A 22,279-nucleotide genomic window follows, 5' to 3' on the forward strand; every position below is an offset into this window, starting at 1 on the left:
CGCAGTTGTGCCATGTTGCTAATGTGCAGAACTATGTGACTGTAGTTCAGCGTGCAAATGTTTTGATTTACGTTGGAGTTAAAAGAACACCTGACAAAATGAAGACCAGATTCAATACAGTGGATATTAGGGCAGTCATTGCTGAAATCAATGCCAAGTAAGTGCTCTAATACTGTTCGTATTGTCAGGTGGGAGGCTTCCCAGCTTGCTTGATGTAGTATGTTAAACTAATGCTAGTCACTAACTTTGGCCTTCTAGTTCATGAAACATTGAATTTGAAGCAAATAAACCTCTCCTGATATGGATCTAATGCATCTTATTACATGGGTAATTGCGTGGTATTCAACTGTATCCATATGTTTACGTCATCACTATATGTCTCAAAAGACAGCACTGCCCTAACAGCTTTCTCCTATCTCTGTACCGTGTTAGCTACATTGGGATGAGAGTGTACAATGTCTATGACATCGACAACAAGACATATCTCATTCGACTGCAAAAGTAAGTGCTGATATGTCACTGTGTGACCCTTCCATCTAGATACGACACCACAACAGTTCACAACTCACGAACTGAAGATGATATGGTCTTAATAGCCTTTAGAAACCATGTGTGAGGATGAACGTTAATTTGTCTGCTTTCATGTTTCAGACCTGACACTAAAGCTGTGCTGCTGATTGAGTCTGGAATCCGAATCCACTCCACGGAGTTCGAGTGGCCTAAAAATAATATGCCATCGGGGTTTGCCATGAAAGTAAGAATGCAAATATAAATGAATCTATACATGTTTTTCAGAAATTAGAAATAAGTAGAAGAAGATTTCCTCATGCTTTGTATCCATAGACCTCATTGACTCTCATGCCTGTTTCCTAGTGCCGGAAACATTTAAAATCCAGAAGGTTGGTGTCAGTCAAGCAGCTGGGGATTGACAGGATTGTGGATTTCCAGTTCGGATCAGACGAAGCTGCTTACCACCTGATAGTGGAGCTTTATGATAGGGTGAGAGCCTTTGATTGTGCATTCCAACACTGGAGGATTTCTCCATTCTTCCTGGTTTTATTCTTTTCATTGGTGAAATTGATTTAATAGCCCAATTTATCTCCTTGTAGTGTGGATGAATATGTCTTAAACACATTATTTTTCCACCCACCATCACAGTCATTAGGGGACTCCCCAGCAGACAGAAATTGTGTCGCTTTTACATCATATTTTGACGAGTGACACTTGTTGCCTGGACTATAAATTGCCCTTATTCGCCTTATTCACCCGGCGGCCAGAGCGAAGCTACAGGGTACACTTGCCGTTACACCTAAGTCCAGCAGATGGTGGAGGTAATGCACTCCGTTTGCAAACTGCCAAGAAAACTCCCTGAAGAAGAAGAACAGGCCAGTGAACCCTTCTTCTTTTTCGGTGAGCTTTTTTTTGGCAGTTTGCAAACGGAGTGCATTACCACCATCTGCTGCACTGAGGTGTAATGGCAAGTGTACCCTGTAGTTTCGTTCTGGCCGCCGGGTGAATAAGGCGAATTTGTCCCCTGGACTTCGAATTGGTGATGTGACTGTGATATTGAAGCCCACTAAACACCCGGTTCAATTCTGTGTTTTGTGTCAGGGTAACATCATCCTGGCTGATCACGAGTACACCATCCTGAACCTGTTGCGGTTCCGCACTGCTGAGGGAGAGGGGGAGGAGGATGTGAAGATCGCAGTAAGGGAGAGATACCCAGTGGAGAACGCCAAGCCCTCTGAGCCACTCATTAGTCTGGAGAGGTATGGTGGTGATGAGGCCTCTGTTTCCCTTATTAACTTTAAAAACTCCTTCACCTTCAACCAAAAGGAAATTTTTCTGTGAGGTCATCTTGCAAATCTTACTTTTAACTCAAGGGAAATGTCTCTATGAAGTTAATACACAATTCTCTAAATGTTTTCTAAATGTTTTTTGAATTCCAGGCTAACAGACATTCTCTCCAAAGCTCCAAATGGAGATCAAGTCAAAAGAGTGCTTAATCCTCACCTTCGTAAGTGAAGCATATTCATTTATCCCACATACTTCATCCAGTCCCTTACTCTAACAATGCACTGTTGACCGCGATTAAAGAAATGACAAAACAAACATGACATAATACCACCGTGGTATATCACGGCAAATGTCGGTTACAAAATATGTTATTCTCCTAGGCCTAAAATACACAAGAAAACTTTTAACCGAGCATTGTTGTAGCAACTTAAAGAGTTCAGAAGTTGTAGAAGACAGAATGTGAAGACATTGTTTACATGCATTTTCATCAAAGAATGATTAAATAAGTTTGACATCCTAGCTTGATTTCATTCTTACTTTGTTGAATTGGCTGTATTGTGAGTATTGAACCATGAGTGTTAAATCTTGTCTTGAAATATGTTGACTGTATCGTTGAGTCTGAGTTGACTGTATCGTTACTCCCCTATTCCAATATATTTTTAGTAATAGATCAAATATTATAACGCATAGGAAAACATTAACTTTTAATTTGACAGTGTTTTGCATACAGGGCAACTAAAGGGGGACAACATACCTTGAAATACTGTGTTTAAAGATGTATTGTGACTGCATATGGCTAAGTTGCCTGTTATGTGGTATTATGTATAATCCCTATTTGTCACTGTAGCTTATGGAGCCACGCTGATTGAGCACTGTCTAATGGAGGTTGGACTCTCAGGCCTCATGAAAGTAGACAACCAGTTTGATGTCACACGAGGTAAATTATGTCATTTGGTATATGGCATGTGCTTGTTATGGGATGCTGGTAAACAATCAAGGGCTTGGGATGGGGTTAGGGCTTAGCTGAGTGAAGCATTTTTTAATATACATTTGGTATAGTGTAGTTTTATTAGGCCCTCCTTAAATGACTCTGCTACTTTATAAAGACTTGTAAGATACATTTGCAGATGTTGTTTTGGTGGTATAATGCGTTGATTTTCTACAGATGTTCCTAAGATCCTGGAAGCACTGAAAATGGCAGAGGAGTACATGGAGAAAACTGCCACCTTCAGCGGAAAGGTGAGAAATAATTAATAAGCGTTCATATTTCCTTTTCTAATTGCCATTCTAATTGACCAATTAATTAAATAAGATCTCTCCTTTGTGTTTAACAACAGGGCTACATTATTCAAAAATGTGAGAAGAAACCAAGTTTAGGTCCAGATAAGCCAGCTGAAGAACTGCTGACGTATGAACTTTTTAAAAATCTTTTGAATTTTGTCAGTCATAGTGTTGTGTTTGTGGTTGTGCCCAGTTAATTACAGCATTCCTGAAATGTAGTAAAATTGTGAGATGTTTCTTATATCAGGATGATATAAATTATCATTGGTGTCATTTTATGGACATCTTTTGTTGTTTTATTCTTCAGGTATGAAGAATTCCACCCTTTTTTGTTCGCCCAAAATGCAAAAAATCCCCATGTTGAGTTTGATTCTTTTGATAAGGTGATGAACTTCATTTAGTTTCTCTTCAATCATTTTGGTCATTGATTCTTTGCCGTTTCTAAACAGCCTTACTGTTCCTTTTTCACCAGGCGGTTGATGAGTTCTTTTCAAAGATGGAGAGCCAAAAGATTGATCTGAAAGCCTTGCATCAGGAGAAACAGGCTATGAAGAAATTGGAAAACGTTAAAAGAGACCATGAACATCGTCTGGAAGCCTTGCATCAAGCTCAAGTAAACACTTCTTGCATGTGTCAGTTTTTATGTTACAATGGTGATCATATGACACAAACAGTATATTGGTTATTTGTTTATTTATTTTATTCAAATTTGCTTTTACCATTTTGTTGGTTGATCCATAAGTATGAGGTGTCTGTTTTTTTGTCTAAACCTAAATTGATGTTGCATGTCTGTATAAGAAATCTGTCTTGTCAAATATTGTCTGAATTGCTTGTCAGTTTATGATTACCCCCTTAACCCCCACCGTGTGTGGTGTTGTGTCTTGTATGGTAGGAGGTGGACCGGCTGAAGGGTGAGCTGGTGGAGATGAACCTGCCCATGGTGGAGCGAGCGCTGCAGGTGGTTCGGAGCGCTCTGGCCAATCAGGTGGACTGGGCAGAGATCGGCCTCATTGTGAAGGAGGCGCAAGCGGCCGGCGATCCCGTGGCCTGCGCCATCAAGGAGCTGAAGCTGCAGACCAATCACATCACCATGCTGCTCAAGTAAGCAACCCGCATACACAGTACAGCACTTTCAAGATGCCTGTCTGGAATTTGGTGGAAATAAATCCTACAGTTCAAGTAAACATTACAGTAAATTGGATATTACATGTATGCTTACTCACCTGCAATATGCTTTCATTCTTAGAAAATATAATGTCTTATGAGTACTATTATGTATCCTTCCTGGGGACTGAACTGGTGTTCCTTATGTTAGGGCCTTGTACTAGTTAAGCTACAGACACACCATTTCATATTACACAGTAATTACATACAGTGCTGCTTGAAAGCTTGTGAACCCTCAGACATGGTCAGTTGTTTTTTCAAAAAAATCTGAATAACCTGATGTAACGCACATCCAAACCCCAATTTGTAAAGCTGACCTTCCAAATAATAGACAGAAACTAAACATTTTTATATAGTTACATTATATATTTAGCACAAGTGGTTTAGTTCACACAAACTCAAAATATGACTTTTGCAAAAGTATGTGAACCCATGTAGTTAATTTCTTGCAGCACCTCCTTTTGCAACCACTACTTCAAGTAAGCATCTTCTGTATCCATTAACCAGTGTCTCACATCTGGTTCTGCGGATTTTTGCCTACTCCTCCTTGCAGAACTCAGCCAGTTGAGAGAGGTTGGAGAGTCAACTGGCATGTACTGCCCGCTTCAGATCTAGCCAAAACATTTCTATTGAATTGAGGTCTGGACTTTGAATAGGCCAATCCAGAGTATGAGTTCTCTTTATCTTAAGCCATTCCTTGGTCATTTTGCTTGAATGCTTATAGGGTCATTGTCCTGTTGTAAAATGTATTGCGAAATGTACAAAAGAAGTCTGTTTGATTAGTATGCTTAATTGATTATTTCAGCACCCAAAATATGTTTTACATTAATCAATTACCTACTTGACTTTACCAATGCAGCTGGGGGTTCACGTGCTTATGTACATACATTAGTTCCAAATTTCATGATTTTTTTGGCTTCTCACGCAATTTCCTCTAAACAAGTCCATGTATTTGATAAATATACACACCTGACAGTTCATATTTAAAAACTGGTGATGATAAAATCATGATAAAACAACAGAAAACTCCAAACTGTTCAAGGGATTCACATACTGTAATGACTTTGTTTTAACAATAGATCAGTTGGATCATCTTGTAATCGGTAGGTAATTATTTTGGGGGAGTTTAGAGACTGATAAAGTCTATGTATGTTGATTAGGAACCCATACGTCGGCCCAGAGGACGAGGAAGTGGAGGAAGAGGAGGTAGTGGAGAAAACTGAGACGCAGAAGGGGAAGAAGAACAAGAAGAAGGACAAAGAACAGAAGGGCAAACTGCAGAAGAACAAGCCCATGCTGGTGGACGTGGACCTCAGCCTCTCTGCATATGCCAATGCTAAAAAGTGAGTAAGAAAGCCTCGGCCTCTTTACATACAGTATACCATCGCAAGTAAGTGAGTTTGGTGTATTGTTTTTTAATTGAGTTTGCAAAACAAGACATTACAAATCCACCCGAGTATTTGCTGTCATCTGACTGGACGAGCTAATTTGCATTAGTTGATACTAATGAATACTACTGGCTTTGTCATTGCATTGTTACAATAAATTCACTGTGATCGGCCGTTCTCTATGTATTATTTTTGTGACCATATGCTCCACATTTGTTTTTGTCCTTGCTGTTTTTAATTTATTGTAATGTTTTTAATGTGTTTTTTTTAAATATCTCCCCAGGTATTATGACCACAAGCGCAGTGCTGCAAAAAAGGAACAGAAGACAGTGGAGGCTGCGCAGAAGGTGACACAGTTGACCCTTTCAAGAGAGTTCCATTATCAGCATCATAGTTGGCCCCACAAGGCTTCCGTTTTAACATTCCATATGTTATCTTAATGCAGAGGAAGTAGATTGGGAACCAAATAGAACATTCAAGCATTGTTTTTGTTTTTATTGTTGAAAGGATCTATACACAGATCCTGGCTGTTTTACCAGACAATGGAGCCCAAAAGTCTATATACTGAGCTGTTGTATTCATAATTTCTGTCTCTATGTAGGCTTTCAAGTCTGCTGAAAAAAAGACAAAACAGACCCTCAAGGAAGTTCAAACCGTTACCAACATTCAGAAGGCTAGGAAGGTGTATTGGTGAGATGTTACATTGTGCACCATCCAGGGTCAATATTCCTGTCAGAATGCCACTGTTGTTATGCTTTAGGTAGTGATGGTGGATACATTGATGCTGTGCTCTGTCATGTTCTTTTAGGTTTGAGAAGTTCCTGTGGTTTATCAGCTCAGAGAACTACCTCATCATTGCTGGTAGAGATCAACAACAGAACGAGATGATTGTCAAACGATATCTGAGAGCAGGTACATACAGGGACACTGTGTGTGTGTGTGTGTGTGTGTGTGAGAGTGTGAGAGAGAGAGATAGTTGAAGGAGGCATAACCTGTCTGTCTCCCTCGTGGCTTGCAATTGTATCCCCCCTGGCATGATGCCAGAGATAGAGAGTGTAAATAGAAATACTCTTCTCCTCAGGGGACATCTACGTCCACGCTGACCTACACGGAGCCACCAGCTGTGTCATCAAGAATCCCTCAGGTAACATAACTTCCAAAGTCCAACAAAGTCCAGATAGCGCTCTTTTAATATAGACTTTTTATACTGCGTTGATCATGATAATTCTTTATTTGTGATCTGGAACCAAAGATACTAAGCAGACAGAATGCTGCAGGCAGTACATATGTTTCTTGGTGTCAGTGTCCCATGAATGTTTATGTGCATCAGAGACGGTTGTATATTAAGGATCTTTGTGTGCGTCATTGTTTTCAGAAATGTCATGAGTCAGAATCACAGTCAGTCTGTGTGTTGGTACTCTCTCAGTCGTCATTGTCACAGATGACTGACTTTTTAATCCATGATGAGAACTTTGAGCAGCACTAACTACTCTTTCTGACAGGTGTGCCCGTTCCCCCACGCACACTCACAGAGGCGGGCACCATGGCGGTGTGCTACAGTGCCGCCTGGGATGCCAAGGTCGTCACCAGTGCTTGGTGGGTCCACCACCATCAGGTGAGTCCCTTCCCACACCCCATCTGAACACATTCGCAGCTCACAATAGTTCACAAGTCAAGCCGTCAATTTTTAAATTGCTGATCCTAGCACTTACCACCTGACTAGAACTGACACTTGACTGTTTAAAAACAGCACTCACTGATGCACTTATTCCTATTGTACTCTACCTTTTAAATTGTCGTAGAATTGTTGAGAGAATTGCTTTAAAAAGCTTAAACTGTTTACCATGCTGTTAGTCAATTGTAATGTAATGTAGAAGTTGTCAATATTGTGTTAGTCTTCTAGCCAGAGAACATTTGGGTATTAGGTGACATTGTTCTCATGTACATGAAGTGAACTGAAAAAGACTGATGAAACTGAAATGTCTGCCAAGGGAATATAAATATAAATGTACCTTTGGGCGATAATCTGGCATGGTAATTCTACTGTGCATTGACCTTTCGAAATGAACAGATACATAAATGTAGCAAAATGGCTTTATCATCCGACAGGGAGGGGGCTCTCTGGTGTCCTGCTTAGCTCACCAATATCTGCAGCAATCTGTCAGGAGTGCTATTATTGGTTGTTCCCAGAGGGGCTAGCATCTATATGGACATTGGGATTGTTGGGAAAGGCAATATGGTGTACTGAGTGTACAGGTGCCTTTGTGCAGCTTTGAAAACAAGGTTGCATATAATTTGAAGTGTACTTGCTGAGGGTGCTTTAGTTAGGGGCACAGATGGTTATCTGCTGTTCATGTCAGCTATGGGTCCCTTTCTCTCGCACCAGGTATCAAAGACTGCACCAACTGGAGAGTATCTCACCACAGGAAGTTTCATGATCAGAGGTACAAGGCATCATATTACACCTTCAATTAACTTCATTACATGCCTTAATATAGGCTCTAAATGATAGTACATGCATTACATGTCTATACACCTGAGAGAATGGCAGTGATTGTATAATGGATGAATAAACATTACTCACCTCTTTTGCATAACTAAAAATTGAATTACACGAATTGTTATGCAGGAAAGAAAAACTTCCTGCCTCCATCTTACCTTATAATGGGCTTTGGCTTCCTCTTCAAGGTACACCTTCTTATTCCTTAATTCAGCTTTTTCTATGAATATATGTCACACTGTGAAATATATTGGTAGAAATCAATGTAAATACTATTGTTCAGCATTTACACATAATTTGCAAGTGATGCCTTTTGGTGTGTGCGTGTGTGTGTGTGTGTGTGTGTGTGTGTGTGTGTGTGTGTGCAGGTAGATGATGAGAGTGTGCTTAGGCACAAGGGCGAGAGGAAGGTGAAGACTCACGAAGAGGAAATGGAAGATGTAGCCACCAGCACTGCAGAGCTGCTGGAGGAGGGCGAGGAGTTACTGGGTACGACACAATTCGTGTACACATGTTTACAAGCTCACAAGTTCTCTCATGACCACTCATGTATTCATGTATAGGCACACACAGTCATTTCCTATGTATTAGCTGCACTGTGTATAGACTGCAGGGCAGTGTTTTATGCAAACTAAAAACAAAACCATGTATTAACCGCAGTGCCCAATCGCCCAATGAATCACAATCAAATCGTGCTTTAATCATAAAGAAGAATAAAGAAAAGAAATCCATTTCCATATATAGCCCGCCCCTGTGTATTAACCTCATAGCTGAAGAAGTGTTGCAAAATCAATGTATAAACCTTAGTTACTATAGTCTTTCCTAGAGGGGGGTGGGGTGGTTAAGTTGTGTGTGTGTCTTTAGGATCGGTGTTGCAAGGTGTTTTATTCTATGTTTATTTTATTTTATTTTATTTGCCATGTCAGGAGAAGACAGTGGGAATGAAGGGGAGGCAAATGGAGAGGAACAGGGCAGTAGGGAGAGCAGGCCAGAAGAAGACACACCAGACAAGACCGACTCAAAAACAACAGCAGGTGAAGAGGAGGAGGAGGAGGAGGAGGAAGAAGAGGAGGAAGAAGAAAGCAAAGATCTAGAACCATTGGTCGAGGAACCTGAGGACGTTCTTGATGAGGGCCAACCAAAGGCGATGGCAGAGCAGAAGATGGAGACAGAAGTTAAGAGTGAAGACGAAAGTGCGGATGTTGCTTTCCCTGACACGACCATCTCCCTCTCCCACTTACATTCCAACAGGAGGTGCGGACAGCATCGTCTGATGCAAAATTCATTTGTAGAATTATTCAGTATTTTATTGATCCAATGTGGTCTTACACTATATTAACTTTTAACCAAGGTATTATCAAGGGCCAGGCAGTAATTATTTATTATTATTTATCTTGATCTTTTCCCCCCTCCAGAGTGGCTCAAGCTGCTGGCTTTAAACAGGAGGTCTCTAACCAGGTAAAAATGTCAGTTTATGGTCAGCACTGAAATAAGTTTGTCTTTTTTGCTCAGACTGTTCTCTAACTCAAACACTATTGTGCAGGTGGATGCCGATGGACAGGCTAGGAAACACTTGACTGCCAAGCAGAGGAGGTAAGGATGGGAATCACACCCACTGCAGTTCAAAAGCTGATCTTTCTAACACATCCACTGGATCCCCAAGCTAATGCATATCTGGATGTATGGATGCATGTCTGCTTTTTGAAGGGAGATGAAGAAGAAGCAGAAGCATGATGACGCCGATGACCAAGACGAGCCAGAGACCAATAAGGAGCCGGAGAGCAGCCGGAACAACAGCAGCAGCAAGGGTGGAGCGCCCACACAGCCGCTGCTGAAGAGAGGCCAGAAGGTGACCGTCAAATACACCCGACATGTCGCTTCATCTGAAGGTCTCATATCTGGGCTTGTGGAACGGTATCACATTTGAATGTGGACTGATTAATATCTGCGTTGGGATAAAGATATATTAAAGTCGATATCTGTGCTTTTTGTGTTCCCAGAACAAGATGAAGAAGATCAAGGATAAATACAAAGACCAGGATGAAGAGGACCGAGAACTGATGATGAAACTGCTAGGGGTAAGAATGCGATATCAGGATAGTAAAATGTATACTCACATATCGAAGAAAGTAAACAATTAAATATATTGGCAAGAGAAAATGCGAGAAATTTTGTAGTGAGATGTGTAATGGTTCAGTGCCTTGAACCTGTTGGCTGTAGTTCTGCTCTGGGTAAGACAGATGGACAGGTAACCTCTTGATTAACATGCCCAGATGTTTGTATTGAGTGAGGCTGAAGGAAACAAAACAGTTCTGACTACGTAAGATTTTTGCCCTCATTTGGTCTAAAAAGGAATAGAGTGGACCTTGTAATACACAAGGCTGTCTTACATAAAAGATGAGAGAAAGTGCTCAAATCTATGATGACATTTTGATACAACAGAACGTACAAGATACAACAACAGAACCTACTGAATGCAAATGAATCAATGAATAAATAAATGCTAAATAAAATAAATGTTTGTCCTTCATGCCTTGTAGTCTGCAGGCTCGAATAAAGAGGAGAAAGTGAAGAAGGGCAAGAAGGGGAAAGGAAAAGAGGAGCCCATGAAGAAGGGCCCCCAGAAAGGGCCCCAGAAGCCCCGACCACAAGAGGGCGCTGTGAAGAGGCCGGAGCGGCCAGCCACAGAGGACGCCCAGGCAGGGGGAGAAGGGGCTGCCCCAGAACAAGATGACAAGGTGCTGGCCGCTGATGTTTGTGTTTGCTTGGTTTAGTTTAGTTATGTTGGATCATTTCTGTGAATGACCTTTGAAATACATTGGCAGTTAACTCCCTCGTTTCTTCTTTCTTCAAATAGGAAGCCGATGATTTGGACCAAGATAACCCAGGGGCTGAGGTGTGGTTATTGTGTGATCATCAGTAAAAATGCTGTTTTCATGATAACAATACAGAGACTGATGCTAAGTTGTAAGCTAAATGACCAAGGGTTCTCCTTTCAATACCTCAGGAAGCAGAGAACCTGTTGACCTCTCTCAGTGGCCAACCCCACCCTGAAGACGTGCTCCTCTTTGCCGTGCCTGTGTGTGCACCTTATACGTCCCTCTCCAGCTACAAGTACGTGCTGATCATTTAAGAGAACCAGGGGAAAGATGGAATTATTTCTTGAGCAGTTCTTTCAATGTTTAACACCTAGCAGGGCAGGTCATGGATTATCGGAAATATCATGGAATTTTACTCCAGTTTACTTCCATTATTTCTTTACTTCCATTATTCCAGACATGAAAAGTCAGGGAATTCTATAATTTTTGGCGCAATCAGCTTTTAGCTTTTCCTTCACTTTAATTATTGCTTGCTCCTGAAATTTAGGATTTTTGTCAAGGAAAAGTAATGAAATTTTACATTTGGCTAGAGTGGGAACCCTGACCTTGGTACCTCTCTGCTTACAGTGTTACAACTACTGTTGACTTGTAGCTAGCCTAATTCACAGTGCTATTCTTCGGTATGCTAATGAACTCTTCTCAGTCAGTCACCTTCAGACACCATGTTTTTTCCCCTCTTATCTACCAGCTTTGTCTTAAAGATACAGGATTCAACTGCTCCGTAAAAGATGAGAAAATCTGGTTGATCGCTAAACTAATCCTGTGTATTGTTTGGGGTTTTGTCTCATAGGCATAAGGTGAAGCTGACCCCTGGTGCACAGAAGAAAGGGAAAGGTATTTTTAAATCATGTTTGTGTCCTTAAAAGTTTAACTAGACTTACTTCCAGAATAGTACTGACCTTTGCATTTCTGTGACAGCGGCCCGGACCGCAGTATTAAGCTTCATGCGTGCCAAGGAGGCCACGACTCGAGAGAAAGACCTCTTCCGTAGTGTGAAGGTAACAACTGTCTGCACACCTTTGTTCAGTCACAGCAAATGTTTAGAGCTACACTGATCACACAACTAAGGTTACTAGCGCAGTTTTGTTGCCTTTGGTCAGTGGTATTTGATCTCAGATTTAGTGAAAATATTTGTAACTGACTGTTTCTGGTACTACCATCCCTCATATGTTTGACTCCTTTCACTGCCCAGTGAAGATGAGAAATACTGACAGTTCCAAGATGCATATTTTTAGCCAAGAGAAAGTAGACGGTGGAATGGAATCAATGGAAACAGTTTTCAGCACTTTAAATACGTCATAGCAAAAAAAAAAAGGCTGTGAAAGGACATGGTTAATAGGCCTGCACATGCTCTCTGTGATATGTGATGTGTGTATCCCATTTTGTTTTCTGTCTGCTCTGCAGGACACAGACCTGTCCCGCAACATGCCGGGCAAAGTGAAGGTCTCAGCTCCAAACATACTGGCAGCCAAGAAGAAATGAGCCTGCTGGGTGTCGGGCCTGGACGGAGGAATTTGATGGCTGATTTGTACATACAGTAACATGCTCGGGAAAGACAGACAGAAGCTATGAATTTTACCCTTACTGCCTGGTATGGATATAAAACCTAATCCATGCTCATGACTGCTCATGGAAAAAGTGGACATTTTTTTTGAGATTGAGGACCTCAGGACTGTATTAGGGACGGCTGCTTCACCAACACAATTGTGTAATATCATTGTCATCTTACTGCGGTGTGAGGATATATTTCTTTTATCTTCATTTGCATATTTGTGTGAAGTAAAGATCGAATTTTAATTGCAAAAACTTCAGACAAAAGCTAGATCACCATCCTTTGGTTACGTTTATTTTCTCTCCATTCAAATTCAAAGGATTTAAAACAAAATGTCTAGACATCTTAATTTTAAAAAAAAATGTTTCTGGAAATATTTTGTGCAAATCAAACGACAGAATAGTTGTTTTGTGTTCAAATTTGATCAAACTGCTACAGTACACTGTTTGCACTAAGTCCTGACCATTACATTTTTTGAGTGTTCATAAAACCAAGTGAAGCAGACATACATGAAATCACAGCAGAAAGAAAAGAAAAGAAGCAGAGAAAACAAACACACATACACACACACACGCACACACAGCATTTTCTTTGCAAACATAGGTCTGCACACCTTCAGAATACACACGCAGCACAGAGCAAGTCCACAAGAACAAAAATATATATAAATATATTTTGACATATGTACACAATAAAACTATGCATTCAAAAAGAAAAGCAACTCAGCCATCCTCACAAAACTGGCATCTTTCTGCTTCAAAATAAAAGGGACTCGAAGCAAGTGGACATGGGTACAAATCCCTCCTATCACAACCTTTTGTTTTGACGTGTTCTACCGCAGTGACTGGAATTGTCATCGTGTCCTGTCCTCTGATGACAAACAATGCTTACTCGCAGGCAACCAAGTAATTTCTCCAGCCTCTAGGGGCAAGACTGCGGCAGTACACACACACACACACACACACACACACACACAAATACCATACATCCAAGAGTGTCAGTGGCCTGCTCTGTTTAGGAGCCCATGGTGTTGACGCTGCTCATCCTCTGTTTGAGGCTGTTCAGCAGATGCTTGGGCAGGTAGTCCCAGATGGTCTCCAGCTGATCTCTGTGCTGTACAGCTGCCTCCATGCACAACCTGTGGAGCAGCAAATCAAGACATGCTAAGATGATTTTGTAAAAAATGATGTGGAAATGAATGCAGGGGTTCTTTGCGAGGTGCCCTGAAGGACAAAATGTTACATGATCTGAGATGTGAGATGTGAGAGGACCAAAGACCACATTTGTTTTCACACACTTTGTTATTTGTGACAATCAGATCTACCTGTCCGGACATGAAAAAATAATGGACTAAGGCTGGGGCAACCAGTTGCCATATTGATTAAATGGCCTCTTTTATCAGTAATTTGATTTGATGGAACAACAGGTCAAGAATGTGGGTCAGTCTACAACAACAGAGTTCAGAGACTTCACTCACCTCGACAATGTCTTGGGCTGGACATTGAACACCAGTAGTTCATTGCTGTGGGCCTGTTAAGATAATGATATCATCAAGGGGTACTGCTGCCAGGTCAATTCAGACCGAGGACAAAGGCACATTCAAAACAGTAACATGATTCTGTTTGACAGTCCGACTGCTTGTTGTACATTCAATTATTCATTTCCTGGGTAATTCATATTCACAGGTAAACTCAGTCATGTCATTTACCTTAGCACTCAACACCACCATTGAGTTCACATAGGAGCAAGAGCAACTCTAGACAGGGTGGAATACTCTCAGGGGGAAAAAGGTGGCATTTACAACATTTAGCAATGCCAAGGCTTCGGTCCAGGAAACAAGTTCTACTTAAAAGGCGCTTTAAGGGCTGTATTTTGCACCCTGGCGCATGGCGTAAAACTCTTCTTTTTTAAACAATGCGCCCAGGGGTGTGGCAACAACTTAGGGAGTGGCCTGGCGCATTGTCTAAAAATCGTTATTGTACACCTGGTCAGAAGTCTATGGCGAGTTGTTTATATTTAATTTTAAGAGTGCATTGTCAACAGTCATATTGGCAGGTGCACGCACCATCCTTCTATCATTCATGAACGCACACCAGCGCACGTCCATGCAAAACATTACAAATTGCACGATTACAATGGGAAACATAATTAGAATAAAGATATTACGAAATACTGTACATCATTAGTAGTTATTCACCATCATTTGCAAATTGGTAATGACGGTTGAAAGTGATTAGGGGAGAGGCGAGAGACACGTATGGAGCACAGCTGAAGACGCACTGTCATGAGATATAAGCAATTCCTCTCCTCTGCAGGATGAATGTTTTGTTCAGTCATTTGAGCAATATTTAGGTAAGTGTTGCTTTTTTCAGCCTATGTTTTCGATGGTAACCCATTGTCAGTCAATAGTGAAAGTAACTACATATAACTGTCTTGTCGTTGACTGACACCTTGGTGAAGTTAGTTTCACTTTGCCAATGAGTTCAAATAATAGACGAGTGCAAATGCGTGAAGGCTATGCTAGATTTTAGTAAAGCATGGTTTAAGAATGACTATTCCATACGGTCTCACAAGCAGCCTCCTTCAAATGCGCTGTAGAATGTAAAAATACCGATGCATTTATTTGACATTGCGCTTTGCGCCGTTAAAGGGAATGACGGATGTCATTCTCATTGGTTTAAATCAGTGGTCACCAAACTACGGCCCGCCACCTCATTTTGGGTGGCCCCCCAAAACATGTCTGTGGTATGTAGCAACCGGCCCGCACGGGAGTACGACATCGTCCAACTAAAACCTCCGCAATTTCCCCCATTCATTCTCTATGGCGAGTCTTAACAGTACACATGTAATACTCTTTTTGTCCACCGGTGGTTGTTTTGGCGCTGTTTCGCGTTTGCCATCGAAAACGGAATGAAAATGTACAGGCCTACCTGCAAACAATGTAAGAGGCCTATGCTGACTGCATCAGTGCTCAAAGTATTCTAAAAGTTTATCCATTAATTGTTAATAACTAACTAATGTCTATTCAAGACATATTTCTGGGACTTTCTGGGATAATTATTTCTATTTTTTATTCACTCGTTCAAATGTTCATACAAAGAGTTCACAAAGTTCTCATAAGGTGAGTGAAAGTTAGAATGGTGGTAATTTCAGACCACTTCAGCACTGAGAACTTTAAATTATTTGTAGGATATGTGCTGTGTATTCAAAGACACAGAGTTCAGAGTTCACACATTTTTAATAAAATATACTTTTGGGACTCCCTGCTAATACTTTTGGGAATGCAAAAGTATTTTTATTAGTAGGCCTATTATTTAATTTAAGCTACATTTTACACTGATATGGCATGATGGCAATATAAACACAGCTAACAATGGTATTAAATTGCAATAGCCTATGATTAAATGTAATGGAATATTCAACTAAGGTAGACTGCTGTTCAGAGCACTAAGCTATTTATGGTTACTGATATACTCCGAGTTTCTGGCCCTCTCTTAGAGCCAGCCATAGTGAGCTGGCTCTCGGAAGAAAAAGTTTGGGGACCACTGGTTTAAATGATGTTATGCCCCAAACACACCCATATGACTGATTAAAAAACCTAGGAACACCTTGTTGCACCATGCACTCGACGTTTGATAACGAAACCCCTCCCAATGTGGACTGGACATCCTACTAAATTTAAATGAGCTTTTGACGAGTGACGATGCGCTTTAGAACAGTGGTTCTTAACTGGTCTGGCTTTGGGACCCACAATTTCCCATTTTCATTTAGTCGTGACCCATATATTTTTTTTTAAGTGTTCAAGCCAACAGATAACGTGAGCTACATGGTAAGACACGCAAAGTGCCTGTAGGCCTACTTGTTTAGAACATGCTGATGTTTGGCATTACATTTGTGAAGTCTTCAGGATATTAAGATAGTACTGTAGATCTGACAAAGTAGCATTTAAAATGGGTGATTATTTATTTATTTATTTTTTTACCCACAAGCTCCACGACCCACCCAGAATGGTTCCGCAACCCACTTTTGGGTCCCGACCCACCAGTTAAGAAACACCGCTTTAGAATGTCATGATGGGGCCCTAAGCGATGTTACGTCGTTTCTAAGCTAAAGAAAATTTGTCACATACAGCTAACATCACCTCACCATCCGCTAGCTGCCTATGCTCTGAATACACAAAAAAAAAAAAACACATGGTCTCTGTGGACAGTCCAGGCTCCAAAAACGGCATTGCCTGGACCATAAAAACAACAAACTGTTCCAGCCAGTCACCGACGAGACAATCGTTTAGAAGAGTTTCAATTGCACAAGAGGGAGGGGAGGGACATCACTCGCTTAGAGTGCTTTTAAACCCTCGTCCCCAAAAAAAGTTAATTCTTCAAATATTTTCTTATACACGTACCACTTAATGATTTTGCGCAAACACTTTTTGTTGGCTAAGGATGTAGCACGCAAAACAATTTTTCATTATACAGTTTACTAGTTAAGTGCACAACAGGACAGAACACTGAACAGCTCATTCCATTTTGGAGGGCATGGATACTTACGGCTCGCTCTCGGGACAGGAGATTATTGGCACAGCCTCCAAACACAAACACTTCTCCCTCTGGGCCGTAACACGTCGTATGCCAGAGCCTGCACCAGGGAGAGACACATACCACATCATCCTCCTCCATTGCAACCAGAGAGCCCACAGGCCCTTAAGGTGCACTACCAAACTACACTTGCAGGTCAAGCATTAATGCTTCAACCTAACAGCTGTTAGACTTTTCCATTGTAACTGAAATAGTAATTGAGAACAGACAGACATTACAAAATGTAACACATTAGCCTGCAGCTGAGAGTCTGTTTTCATTTTCCAGGTTTGCAAGCCATCAGCTGTTTAAATGTACAGGGCCTTAGTACCTTGGGTTCTCAGAATGCTTGTGCTTGAAGGACTTCCATTCATTCTTGCTGATGCAGTACAACCAGGCATCACCTGTGGACAAAATTTCAGAGCTACGTTAAAAAATCTGAAGAGCTGATATTCTGTGAGAAAGACATTTACATTGACATGTCAATTAATTACATTTACTCACAGGATTCTGTAAAAGCATGACTATACTGTTACTGCATCCATACTTACTCAGTGTCTGTCTGTTAGTGGTGAACCCACCAAACAGGAATATGTGGTCTTGGGACACCGGTGTAAAGGAATGCCAGGAACGGCCTACCGGACCATTCTGGGGCACAGACCTAGGAAAACAGGAATACTAGCTCAGTACACACCAATGCAGGTGGAGATGGTGCTAACCTATGGAAACCGTGAGTACTGACAATAACAAGAGCTGTTGCTGTTTAAGGTCATCTTAAATACTGATTGAACACTAAGCATTATATAGGGAATATATTTCTCATTTTCCTCGTTTCAGTGTGAGTGCGTAAGCAGAACATTTTCTCATTTTCTGCTTAAATACACTTACATCTCGCTCCATTCCCAAGTGTCCAAATTGATGTAGTACAGGTCATTCAAGCGGTAATTCTGGGTGAGGACCACAGATAGTCAGTACACAATTCAAGCACAACAGATGACTTTGGGAAAGACATCAAAATGGGACAACAGTGTATTACTAGACAAATGACTCACTGTTAACTAATGTTCCTTTAAACTTCAGTGGACTTACATGGGTAATCTTCCATTATTGTGAAGGATTTTAAACACACAAAAATATATGCGCCTTCATTACACAGTAAAAGCCAGCCCAGACAAAAGACTACTGTAGGTGAAAAGAAAACTGTTCACACAATAACATAAATGGTCTTCTGGGATATGTTTTGCTTTAAAACGAAACGAAATAAAGGAAGATGTTTTAACAACTTTATCAACTCACCATATATCGACCCCCAAACACGTATCCTCTATTGCCAACAGTTGCACAGGCATGAGCTGCCCTCGGAGATGGCGAATTACCCTAAACAATGGGAGAGATAAGGAAGGTCGGTCATAAATTATTCACTCCTATAGATTATTTACACAATGCATGTAAATAGAAGAGTAAGTAAAGGGACCAGCAAATGGTCGTGAACAAGGACATGACTGACCAGTGGGGTATACTACGAAGCATGTTAGACATACGTATATACGTATATATGTAGACATATCGAGGCTTGACAAAGCCTTGACTCAGGGGTATACGTTAAGTGATACTACGATTGCAGTTATGTGATATATTTGTCAAACTAGGCTTTCAGCTCAGATCTGTGCGCGTTCTCGGTGTTGGGATGACGTTGGCCAATCGTAAAACATGCAGACGCACAAGACCGCCTCTATTTAAAAACAGTTACTTCCGCATTCATGAGCGATAGCTTAATCTACACTGCGGTCATTTTTTGTGTCTAACCCATCACATCAAATAAATCAATTGTCATCAGTTGTTGTATGGTATGCAGGTCCATATGGGATATTTGCACGCACAGCACTATTAAAGCGCATTCGAGATCCAAAATGTTAGTAGAGGCAGAGCTCCACCTGTAAGATATATGACAGAATCCTACACGTGAGATAACTTCGTTTTTTAGACAATTGATTGGTCAGTGTGCGGTAGATTACACGAATTGAGCTATAACTTAGCACATAACCTCCTCCCGACCAGGTTTGGTTGACAGCATAAGATACCATGGTGATATAGCGACACTAAAACAGATCCACTTTCGTGTCACAGCATAGCCTGGCTTTGAGCGCAACATACCTCGCTAACCCACTAATCGAGATTCGTAGTACACCCCACAGGTAATGATTGTGTGACTGGTTTGACTTTATAACATACAACTAGGCTCACCTTTGTGACTGGCTGGCTCCATGTCAATGTTTCCAAATCCAGAATGTGGATATGGTTGTTCCAGCCACGTGCTATATGATTCCCCTATGACAAAAAGACATATACATAAATAAATATCACACCAAAGTTCATATGTACAAATTCCCTTTTGTCCCAACTGCTAATAAATTTAACAACTCACCATAATGATAGAAGTCTCATCAAATTCAAAGGTCCCTCTATGACCCTCTTGTGCAAAGTAGCCATAGCCACCGAAATACACCAAGCTGTTGATTGAAACATACACCAAAAAAGTAAACAGAAAATAATTCACAAAACTGATTCTCAACTTCATAATAATGACATTCTACAATAAGAGGACTGCTAAACCCTGACCACTGTGATTTTGAAACGGCCATATTGGACTTGTGGGTAAATACTTAACATGAACTTGACTTAACAGTAGAGTGTTTTACTCTGTCCCTCACCTGTTCTTGTACACCCAGCAGCCCAATTTGTCTTTGCAGGTGGGGGCCAGGCCTTTGAGATTAGCCACCTTCTCCCAGCTCAGCACAGGAGACCTCAGAGGAAGACGATACACCTGAGGGGCAGGGAGCAGCATAACAGAGGCACAGTCACAACAAGCACCGCTTACAATCTAGCTAACCACATGATCCTACAGGTCACACAGGTAAGATAAGCAAATAACTGGGATAAGGTCATAGATAATATTACCAGTACAAATGTATGCTTTTGGTTACTCAATGGTTGGTTTAATTAAATATCCCACTTTTGTATGACTAAAAGTGAAGTCAAGTTTATTTATATAGCGCATGTCATACACAGAGGTCATTCAATGTACTTTACATAAACAAAAGCAAAATAGCGAATAAAAGCATAGAAGGGCAATAGTCAGAGAATATTTTTATTCTCAAATAAAAGATGCACATCAGTCTTACAATACAAATGGTTTCTGTATTTAAGTATGACTTACTAGGTTGGTGTTTCCATTGGTATGGTGTCCTCCAAACAGATAGAGAACGCCATCAACACATACACCACAGCTGCCAGACATGGAGGCTGGCAACTCACCCTCGGTTTCCTGCATTTTCCTGCAGAGAAACCAGCATTAAATGACACTCAAAGAAATTACACACTTCAGGCCAATGAAACCCATCATAAAATCTGAACAGCATAATGCAAAATAATTACCATCTTTCAGTTTCCATGCTGTAAATCCACATTTCACTCCTGGGCAGATAGAGTTCAAATAGCCCCATAGCCTCTGCATTCTGATTGAGGGGAACCATATTTTAGAGAATTTTTCAATATCGAGCATTAACTGAAATACAACTACTGCAAATCAATTAGGCGAGTTAAATTATTCAACTGAGTAAAAGAGGAAAAAAATCAAGATGTTCCCATAAAGAAATAGTGGCAAACCTTGATGTTTAAGCCTTACTTGGAAGCATACCTTGTATCCTCCCCACACATACATGAAGTTTCCATCAACGACAGCAATGTGACCACTGCGCTCTGGAGGAGTGTCCACCTTTGACAAGTGTGTATCAGAGTCTACCACAACCTCTTCCTCTTCTTCCTCATCCCACACCACCCAGTCTCTCTCATCTTCATCTCTCTCAGAATCCTCGTCATCATCAGGCCCTCTTCTGGGCATACCATCGGGCAAATCGTCCTCCATCTCGGCCATGCTCCTTAAAAGCAATCAAAGCAATTCACAAGGTGAAATTAAGCTCCTCTATCCATCCATCAATTGCTGGTGTGATGACACAAATATTGCAGTTATGTGCAATTTGTAATTTCCTCAACGGCTAGCTAAACTCCTCCTAAGGCAGCATCCGGTTAGCAATGCTTTAAGGCTAGGTTTAGGCTACCCATGGTCTTTTTTTATGCCAACACCCAAACAACTGATTCAAAATAAACTTGAGGCTGAGAATTTCGACCACAGTCAAGTAATGGTATACTAGTTGAATAAGGTCGCTTGTCTTCGTTAGCACAGCGTGTTTGAGGGATCAAAACAAATGCACATGTCAGCAGCAGCAGGCATGTCAACAAGAAAATGCCAATACGAACCAACACATACATAAACAACGGATGCGGTGTAATATGTATGGTTAACAAATTGTTTAAGGTGTATTCTTACCGTTTAAACCAACCAAACGTTCTTCAGTTCGTGCTAATGTTGATAACGTGAACGTTACTGTAAGCAGTACTGCTGCTGTTCGTTCTAGCTAATGCTAGCAGGTTAAACTAGGTTAACTACATACCTAGTGCAGCTGCATGCACTGGAGTTTACGAACACTAAAGGAGAACCACCTGCAATCTTGAGACCAAACGCGCCAAAAAATATTGTTAAAACAAGCCCGTGGTGGATCGGATTGAGTTAATTGCAACAGAGGCGAACAAATTATAGCAGCTATTTGTTTAACTGCAGGAGGCCGGACCGGAAGTGAGTGGTATCACCCCAGATTGGCCATACATGTGATGTCACTGACAGTGAGAACCGAACCTGAACACGAGATGAAATGTCTTGGGTGGCTTGAAAGGTAATTTGCATGATCAGGACCACCAAATGAAAGAAGATTTAGCATCGTCAAAACATGTCCTAATTCATAAATAATTAAAATTCTTTGATAGGTTTTATGAAGATACTTTTAATTTGAAACTCTTAATGACATTTCTTGTGTCTGGTTGTGCCAACAAGAATAACTCACAAAATGAGACTATAAATCTAAGATTATAATTTGTCCAAGAATAATCTGATTATTTGGCTTCAGAAATGTAATGAGGGGTATAGCCTATCCTTCATCTTTAGCATAGTCAAATAATTTCTACAATCAGTCTAAATTCAACTGTTAATGGCTATGGTCGCACTCACACAATCTGTTTTTCAAAATGAG

At 40.9% G+C, this 22,279-nt stretch overlaps 2 protein-coding genes across 3 annotated transcripts; one reads left to right on the forward strand and one right to left on the reverse strand.

Annotated features, from left to right (window-relative positions):
* The first annotated feature begins 10 nt into the window (after nt 1-10).
* On the forward strand, nt 11-13,102 carry nemf (nuclear export mediator factor). The gene is made up of 32 exons (XM_076300539.1): nt 11-157; nt 433-501; nt 652-754; nt 874-999; nt 1,612-1,769; nt 1,950-2,017; nt 2,645-2,734; nt 2,963-3,036; nt 3,135-3,205; nt 3,386-3,461; nt 3,551-3,691; nt 3,971-4,179; nt 5,403-5,585; nt 5,914-5,977; nt 6,232-6,320; nt 6,439-6,542; nt 6,712-6,774; nt 7,133-7,245; nt 8,017-8,074; nt 8,260-8,318; nt 8,499-8,619; nt 9,057-9,384; nt 9,546-9,588; nt 9,674-9,723; nt 9,838-9,979; nt 10,131-10,208; nt 10,671-10,868; nt 10,988-11,026; nt 11,138-11,244; nt 11,800-11,843; nt 11,928-12,007; nt 12,414-13,102. Exons 1-32 carry the CDS (start codon nt 99-101, stop codon nt 12,489-12,491), a joined length of 3,285 nt encoding a protein of 1,094 aa, XP_076156654.1. The 5' UTR covers nt 11-98; the 3' UTR covers nt 12,492-13,102.
* Nucleotides 12,834-21,815, reverse strand: klhdc2 (kelch domain containing 2). 2 transcript variants are annotated; one of them, XM_076300542.1, is made up of 14 exons: nt 21,523-21,815; nt 20,833-21,073; nt 20,571-20,650; nt 20,353-20,470; nt 19,847-19,959; nt 19,561-19,645; nt 19,380-19,463; nt 18,432-18,512; nt 18,024-18,082; nt 17,687-17,796; nt 17,467-17,539; nt 17,109-17,196; nt 14,039-14,091; nt 12,834-13,699 (listed from the first exon to the last, which is right to left on the reverse strand). In XM_076300542.1, exons 2-14 carry the CDS (start codon nt 21,067-21,069, stop codon nt 13,576-13,578), a joined length of 1,305 nt encoding a protein of 434 aa, XP_076156657.1. In that variant the 5' UTR covers nt 21,070-21,073; nt 21,523-21,815; the 3' UTR covers nt 12,834-13,575. The 2 variants fall into 2 exon arrangements, with proteins under 2 accessions (XP_076156657.1, XP_076156656.1); XM_076300541.1 differs by having other exon boundaries at nt 20,821-21,073.
* Nucleotides 21,816-22,279: the final 464 nt, after the last annotated feature.

This window comes from Alosa pseudoharengus, unplaced genomic scaffold (genome assembly GCF_046254945.1).
Source record: "Alosa pseudoharengus isolate Yale_2024_CS ecotype anadromous, Long Island Sound unplaced genomic scaffold, YU_APseudo_1.1 YU_APseudo_1.1_scf_22, whole genome shotgun sequence".
NCBI classification, from domain to species: domain Eukaryota; kingdom Metazoa; phylum Chordata; class Actinopteri; order Clupeiformes; family Clupeidae; genus Alosa; species Alosa pseudoharengus.

Coding starts and splice junctions, on each gene's coding strand:
- nemf (XM_076300539.1), top strand. CDS start 99: ATGAAGACCAGATTCAATACAGTGGATATTAGGGCAGTCATTGCTGAA. Junction 7,246..8,016: donor GGTGGGTCCACCACCATCAG/GTGAGTCCCTTC, acceptor CTCTCGCACCAG/GTATCAAAGACTGCACCAAC. Junction 12,008..12,413: donor ACCTCTTCCGTAGTGTGAAG/GTAACAACTGTC, acceptor TCTGCTCTGCAG/GACACAGACCTGTCCCGCAA.
- klhdc2 (XM_076300541.1), bottom strand. CDS start 21,069: ATGGCCGAGATGGAGGACGATTTGCCCGATGGTATGCCCAGAAGAGGG. Junction 14,092..17,108: donor TCCTGTCCCGAGAGCGAGCC/GTAAGTATCCAT, acceptor TTATCTTAACAG/GCCCACAGCAATGAACTACT. Junction 13,700..14,038: donor CAGCCCAAGACATTGTCGAG/GTGAGTGAAGTC, acceptor GCTGCTCCACAG/GTTGTGCATGGAGGCAGCTG.